We start from the raw sequence: 8,014 nt of genomic DNA, 5'->3' as shown, positions 1-8,014 counted from the left end.
GGAGGGGGGAATAAAAAACCAAAACCCACAAACAAAAGACAAACACTCAGGCTAAAGCTAAGCACCACTTTGTCAACGAGCCAAACGTATAAACAAGCTAGTAGCATAAGCTTTACAGAAACAAATACAAGCATTTAGAAGAGGAATTTCTTGCTTGTGATCAGGAAGGGAAGAGTTTTAAATATTTATCTAATATACACACAAAAAAGCAAGGTTGCTTAGAAAATAATATTTTCCAATGCAAAAACCACAATAATAAAAAAATATGTACAAACCAGTGTCAACAGATTCAGGACTGAAATGATATAATCAGTGCCACAAGTCTGACAATTTTCCATTTGATCTAATCCATATGTGATGACCATGTCACAGTGTATGGTCATACTTGGATCTAGGCTGCCAAGTAAAACACCAACACACTCATTGGCAGCTGTAAGTACTGCTTCAGAAAAGAATACTTGGTTTGCTGCAGTCACACATCTCATTACTCTGTACAGAACCTGGAAAATTAAAAACACACCTAAATTAAACTCCATTAAAAAGAGACAAGGATTGCATGTTATTTAATTATAATCACATCCATTTGATATCCTGTCCCATCACCTACTCTGCAGCTTGGTAAATTCTGAATAATGCACATCATGGCATTACACTTCAGAAGTATAAGAAAAAACAAACGTTCAATTGCCTGGTTTCCTACTCAGTTAAAGACCTGCAAAAACCTAGAAAACCTAAATTCATTATTCAGAATTCTGTCCAGTTCCAATTGATGTCAACAGAACTCCTCTTGTAAAAGACAGACTAGTTTTCTTTTCTTGAACTTTTGTCACAAGAATCCTCTGCAGATTAAGACACAAGTTACATAACTGTCTTAGCTTTAATTGGGAAATCCATACACTTATTTATCCAAGAAGTTTTGTCCCTCACAGAACTCTAAGGGCATAAATTCCAGTTGTGCAGCTCATGCAGCAACAACAAGACTTTGACTGCAGGTATTTTTCTTTTTTTTTTTTTTTTTTTTAAAATCATTCACCCCCTCTACAGTTCCTGTTACAGACATATAGCAGCTACTTAGCATACTATATAATATTTATTCTGAGTTTACACCATCCTATACTATACTTTAGAACGAGAGGACTTTGCTATCAGATTTGATAGATACAATTTCACCATGGATAAGAAAACCTACATTTTACAAAATCAAACTCATAATTTGAATTCAGTTTTTACAGCATCATAGCAATCTGAATAAATGGTAACATGGTTACAAAGACAGATAACATAAGCATAAAGCTAGCTGCATGAAGTTAAAATGCCTAAAAAATTAATTTCTGCTATGACTCCCATGTGACACTATCACAATCTATACCTTAATATTAAAATTCCTGTAGCATTTCTTTAAGAAAATACATTTGCTCAAAGCTGAGCATATACATATTCATGTAAAATTCACAAAACCTAAACAAACTCAACAGTGAATAGCATCATTATATGGTGATAAATCATGTCAGCAACAAAGAAAAACAAAAAGAAAAACTTGAATTCTTACATCAGTTACATATGCTTCCGTAATTGGTGGTCCTCTAATTGGGCTGAAGCGTTCCCCAATACTCCTCACCACAGTACTGAAAACCCGAAGAAGTGCAGCCAGCTTAGGCAGTGATACTGAAGGAGGAGGAATATCTTCATCTACTGATTCCCCAGAAGCCACGTGGCTGAGGTCCTACAGCACGGAAGTTTTATGTATCAGTACACACCATTAACAGTTATAATACTTGCACATAAAAGATCAAAATATGAGATTGAAAATACTTCATCTATCTATTTTCCAGACATATTGTAGATACTATGCAATTACAGATATATTTATCCAATATCTCTAATTTCACATACAAAGGTGGGATATAGGCACACAATGACGATGAGCAAGTCACAGAGCAGTAACGAGATGCTGCTCATTTGTTTAGCCACTGTAACAGAGTACTCAGACTATATCTTGTAAATTAAAACAGAGGCTTATGATGTTCCTGGCCCCTGGAACTTGATCATCCATATTGTTGTACTGTTACTACAGTTGTCTGCACACTTTTACCACTCTCCCAAACAATTCCTGTCCACAAATTGGAGTCAGGATGTTCAAGTGGCCATTCCGATCACACTGTTTACATGCAGCTACCTTGATCTGGAGACCATGAGTTTACTAGCAGGCTACTTCATGCCAGCTAGCATCAGTGCCTGGGAACATTCCCAGAAGTGCTGATCTCATTAGTATAGATACAGCCTTGGTCTACCCCACTGTGAGATAAAAACACAGTAGCTGGAACCACCTCCTCCGTGATTTAAGTTAACGCATGTTATCTTAAAACTCTTCCGTGACTAAGAATACGCACATTGTCCAGTTCAGCAGACAAGCTGATAAGCAGCGACTTACTGCACTGACTAATCAGTTTCAACCGTGTGCCTACAGTCACAGCAGCACAGGTTTCTGTGGGCTTGACACCGCCAAAGACATCTGTGAATCCTAACTCTTAAAGCTGTACCATCAGAAGCCTTGGTGTACATATAAGTACACTAATAAAATCAAGTTATTTATTCTGCTTTGAGTGAAACAGATTATGCTGAAGTACAATTTCACCTATAGGATCTGCATGTTAACACATATAATACAGCATAATCTAGTTATAAGCATATATACATATGAACACATATACCTTAAGAAAAAGGCAACACTCCCCCCCTCAAAACCAAAACTCCTCCTTTAATGACAGCATCAGATAAACTCTATGCCCTGTTAACTAAGCAAAGGTTACAAAGTCAAAACAAAGTATGTTAAATGAATATACTTTAGTTTTCTATCAGTTCCTGCTGCATTATTTCGTGCACAATATAATCCGTTGCTTTATTTAAAAAAAGAGAGATTTACCATTAATCTACGGAAGCATTAAGAATTCTTCTCCCCCCAGTAGTCACTACTTCTGAAAAACTCTGAAGTTGGACAATTAGAGAAAATACCAAGGAAAGACTATGAAATGTCTTCACTGCAGCTTTTTAAAAATCAAGGCATTCCTGTTTGGTTAATTGTTTTTATTTTTATCATAACATTTTATTCTCAATCAACAATGGCTGAAAGCCTGGCTATGATACTATTTAAGTAGTTCATGAGGATTCATGTAGAATTGTCATTGTACGTGCCTTATGTATACTCTGTAATTTGATCCTCTTTTCCCCAGGAAAACCATATAATTTTATTTTCTACAAATGTAATACATCCATAAGAATCACAGCTGTGGATTTATTAAGAAATCCACAACAGTTAACTCTGGTATATACTATAAAGACCTGTTTACCTCAGCATAAGCTTCCATATCTTCTAAAAACTGACCCAAGAGTGTGGTAGAAAAAGTAAGATCAGCCACCCAAAAGGGCTCCAAGCTCTGCAGCCATCCTGTATAAAAATACCAGGGCAATTAAAACAGGGGAACAAGGTAACATTAAAAAAAAAATTAAATTTTAGTTGCATATTGCTGAGGTAAAAGTTGCTAAGGTAAGAGAAGGTCATCTGTATAAAAATTTTAACATAAAGATAAATTGTATTTCCTTCTTTTGTCCCTTTGACAAATTAATTTTAAGGTTCAGTCCTGCCCCACAACAGTTAAACAGTTAAAGGACAGAATCTAGGACTATGACACGCAAAACATAACAGACTTGCTGTGAATAACTCCAAGACAACTGCTTTAGCTATAGGAAGAAGTTTCCCAATTTCTCAAATGCCAGTACAGTATCTTTACCACAAAGATTTTCTAGAAGTACATAGGAGAAAATGTATTCTTTCACAGAGAATATAAAGATTTATAAACTTAAAAATTGTTAAAAAGTTACACAAAACAATTGATGTTTAGATGTAGCCTGAATAAAGCATCCCAGTTTTCCAGATATAGCATAAAATGGCAAATGCAAATTTACTAAAAAATTGGGAACAAAGTCTCTTGTTATGTAGCCAGAAACTCATTTTGATTTTATGTCAACTTCTATGTCAGTAGGACCAGACTTGTGTAAGTAAACCCGCATCATCTGCACGCCAGAGTGGACTACATTAGTGACTCTTTGGCCAAACTTACCAGACACCTGTTGCGTCAGTGAAGGTTTCTGAGTGTGATCTATATGCCACCCAACCAGTATGTCCACTGTGTCCTGGAAAGCAATTTTGAAAAAAGGTTAATTACACAATTTTCTGCACCAACATTTCTATGCGAGAAAGAAAATACAGAGGACAAAGTAAGCTTACCCTAAAATTGGTGCTGAAAATGTGTGGGTAGCATCGGGACACCAAAAGGATGCACTTGACACATTTGCACAGTAACTCTGGTGTATCCACATTTTCTAGAATGGACTGCAGGCTGGTCATTACAAGCTAAAAAGTAAAGCAAAGCCATTAGACATTTCACTTCATTAAAACAACGTGAAAAAGTTACTTTATTAGACACAGATTTATTCAGTGTTGAACACTTTTCAGCAAACTACTTTGATTGAAACAACAGAAACATCTCAATACTCTTTCTGCAGGAATGAAAAAGGTAAAAAGGATCACATATACTGCATGAAAACAATCATTTCATGTGGGCATTTGCTTGAAATATGGCAGACCCAGGTTCAAGGCTTGGGGACACACTTTTCTTTCGTTCTTTAGCCACAGAACAACTAGTTGTTCTAAGCTCCCATTTCTCCTGCTGAAGCTTTTTGGCTCTGTAAAGTAAATATTAAATCGGAGCACAGACCTGGACATAGTTGTTCTACACCCAAAATAACAGACCCTAAAACTTGAACCAGGAGACCAGATTTGTCTGCACACATCCTACTCCCTCTCAGGTCTAATTACAATTCAAGTTAGAAATTGTAAACAGGAGGTAGCTCAAAGCAGTCAACAGGTTGGGTTTTGGGTACCATTCCACCTGAGTTCTCTTTTTGGTCTCAACAAGATTCTTCCTCTTGGATCTGCAATATATACTAAAAAGTCGCATCAAAATATATATCATCCTACAAAGACTTGACATTCCTTTCTAATGTAATCAGAATCAAAGAATCCCATTTAGTTAGAAAGTTCCCTCCCAGTTGTAATTATATTTACTTATTATGTCAACATAGCATTACTTATTGTTCATTCCAGTTTAAAAAAGTTGATTCAAGCATTGCACTGGAAAAATCATTAATAATCCTGTTTTAACTTGTAGTCTTACCTGCATTAAAGATGAAAAGGCTTTCTTTTCTCCTACAGTCTCTAGTGCTTTGTAGGTTGCACACAAATAAAGAAGTTTAACTTCATCTTTTGTGGATGAGCTGAATTTGCTAAAAATCCATTTAAAGATCTTCTCAGCCTCATAGCTCAGAGAAGCACAAAGAAGGCCAAGACAGCAAGCTCCTTCCTGTCTCAGTTCTTGAAGCAATTTGCTACTGTATTTTTGGGAGGAAAAAAAAGTAAAATGTGGAATCGCCAGACATGAGAGCAGAACAGAAGAAACCATGAACAAATTGAAACATTTTCTAAAGCAGAAAAATATATGCACGAATGAAGCTGCTTCTCTCCTACTTGATGGCAGCAGTGATGAAGCTAAAATAAATAATCTGAAAATTCTGTGAAATATTATTTCTATGGAATAAATCAACTTGAATACAAGTATGCAATAAATAGGCCATTCTACTTGCAACACACTATCCAAGGAAGAAAGTTCTTAACATACAGCTGACTTTGGGTAATAACACTGAACTAAACACCAAAAAGCCCACACACACCTGAGCTCCCTCTACATATGCTCTTAGTGGGATGTAAATGAATTAGATCAGGTTGTAAAAAAACTTAAGTTCAATTTGCAAGCCAGACAACCACAGCAGTGCACTACTACACCCAGGTGATTAAACGTAGCTGAGATAGACTTCATACTACCTACAACATAAAAGTCACACTTGTGCATTCAAATTCTCTCCGTGTGAAGTGTACTCTAAACAGTCTAACAGTATTGTTGATATGCCTAAGAGTCTTAACTCTCCCCTAGTTCAATCCTGTTACTGCAATGTCACACCCATGCAAAATTAGTAAATGAATTTCTTTCAACCTTTTCCCCCTCCATTCCATTTCTATACTGAAATCCAAACCTAATGCTGTCATTACTTTTCTCTTTATAGCCTTCAAACTGCTTAGTTTTTCCAGCTTACCTTTCATTGAGTACATCATGAATGGCAGTCAGGATATTATCCAGTTGTTTAACCAGTACCTGTAATATAAGATACATAAAAGGCATAAGCATAATAACGGCACGATAACTTCTGCAAACTAGGTCCTGTTTACACCCACATTAAAAACACCACTACCAATTCTGTTTGCTAATGGAATGCTATTGTGCTTTCCATGGCCACTGCAGACTAGCATAAACTATATTAAGCAATACTGCAATATTATCCTACATGTTATATTTCATATTTATTTACAGTAGCCACAAAAATACACTGGCAGCCTGCTATCAAGGTTTGTTCTAAGTCTAGTTCTTGCTGATGACATTACATCACAAACGTAAGACTCGCCATACAGCTCATCAGTAGCGCCTACTGAAGACCTAGTCTCCTATACTAATAATCAATTGTATCAGCAGAGTATTTAATTGATGAGATAATACAATCTGGAGTATTAAAATTTCTCCTTAGGCAATCCTGACTTTCAGAGAAACGGAGTACTATTTTGGGGGATGAAACATTATTGATGAACGAGCGCTTCTCAGTAAACATAACCAGAAATACTTGTTTTCCTAATATGCACTGAAAAAACCCACAACACATTAGTGAGCTGGGTTGCAAAATAATACATTAGCTGCAACTGTATAAGATATTAACAAGAAGTTTTCTTGATGAGTTAATAAAAAGGTTTGTTCTCTTCAGAAAGATGTTAATGTTTAATACAGTGGATGTTATCTAGTTTTTGTTGTTAAGTTTTGAGCGACATCACTCTTTTGGGGGTGGGGGGAAGAGAAAGAGGTCCACATGCTTGGCCTCTCAGAACTCACAAGGACATTTTTAAAATGTGCCCGATATCTGCAAAAGAGGCTACAGAAGAGACAGGAGAGGGCACCTATACAATTTAGAAGCTGGAGCATGATGCCATTACATGACAATGCCACTGCCTAGTGACTTTCACTACTTTCCTTTGTTTAACACGCATTTCAACCCTGAGAATGAAAAGAACCCTGTTAAAGTACACTTAATAGTGTCAAAAACTGCACGAGTTACTGCTAGGTTAACAGTGTCCATTATAAAGTTTTAGGCTTGGCATCGTGGATATCACTCAACATCTGATCTTGTTCTCATTAGCAAGCTTGAAGAAGTTTAAAGAAAAGTTTCTCAGTGACAAACTTTTAACATTCTGACCACTAACAAGTAGAAAGTTTGTCACCACTAAGTTAGATATTAGAATGGCAATTCCAATATGTTATGAGATACCAATAAACCTAAATACAATGCAGTTACAAAAAAAACTGGGTAAAAAAATTGCATTGAGAGTAATGGAAGTAATTAAAAAAACCACCACTGGAATAACTGTGGAAAGCATTTACTCCCCAAACCCTTGTATTAACAAGGATTTTGTTTCAGAGGAAAGCCGAAGCATTAGCTAGGCTTGCACATGATCTGCTTATACCTAGGTGCACAGAATAGAAAAGTCTCAATGTTTAAGTGACACGCCTTTTGGAAAAGAGCACAATTACCACTGGTTAATTAATACATAATGAGAGAATGAACCAACAACTTATAAATATGGATAGACACATAACCCACAACTGAAATATCACAGCACTGCCTTGTCCTGGTTTCAGCAGGGATAGAGTTAATTTCCTTCCTAGTAGCTGGTACAGTGCTGTGTTTTGGATTTAGGATGAGAACAATGTTGATAACACACCGATGTTTTAGTTGTTGCTAAGCAGTGCTTACACTAGTCAAGGACTTTTCAGCTTCCCATGCCCTGCCAGCAAGAAGC

At 36.4% G+C, this 8,014-nt stretch overlaps 1 protein-coding gene across 1 annotated transcript in view; it reads right to left on the bottom strand.

The window, feature by feature from the left end:
• SMG1 (SMG1, nonsense mediated mRNA decay associated PI3K related kinase) overlaps positions 1 to 8,014 on the bottom strand; it is a 59,988-nt gene that overhangs the window by 41,396 nt on the left and 10,578 nt on the right. Inside the window, exons 4-10 of the mRNA XM_019472671.1 lie at positions 6,208 to 6,266; positions 5,235 to 5,448; positions 4,286 to 4,411; positions 4,119 to 4,191; positions 3,348 to 3,445; positions 1,550 to 1,723; positions 276 to 500 (exon numbers count right to left, since the gene is read on the bottom strand). Of these exons, the coding sequence (XP_019328216.1) occupies positions 276 to 500; positions 1,550 to 1,723; positions 3,348 to 3,445; positions 4,119 to 4,191; positions 4,286 to 4,411; positions 5,235 to 5,448; positions 6,208 to 6,266 (969 nt within the window). The remainder of the gene's footprint in view (positions 1 to 275; positions 501 to 1,549; positions 1,724 to 3,347; positions 3,446 to 4,118; positions 4,192 to 4,285; positions 4,412 to 5,234; positions 5,449 to 6,207; positions 6,267 to 8,014) is intronic.

The sequence above is a fragment of the Aptenodytes forsteri genome, unplaced genomic scaffold (genome assembly GCF_000699145.1).
Source record: "Aptenodytes forsteri isolate BGI_AS27 unplaced genomic scaffold, ASM69914v1 Scaffold84, whole genome shotgun sequence".
Taxonomy (NCBI): Eukaryota; Metazoa; Chordata; class Aves; order Sphenisciformes; family Spheniscidae; genus Aptenodytes; species Aptenodytes forsteri.
The sequence above is the reverse complement of the archived record's forward strand: the minus strand, read 5'-3'. Positions and strand labels throughout refer to the sequence as shown.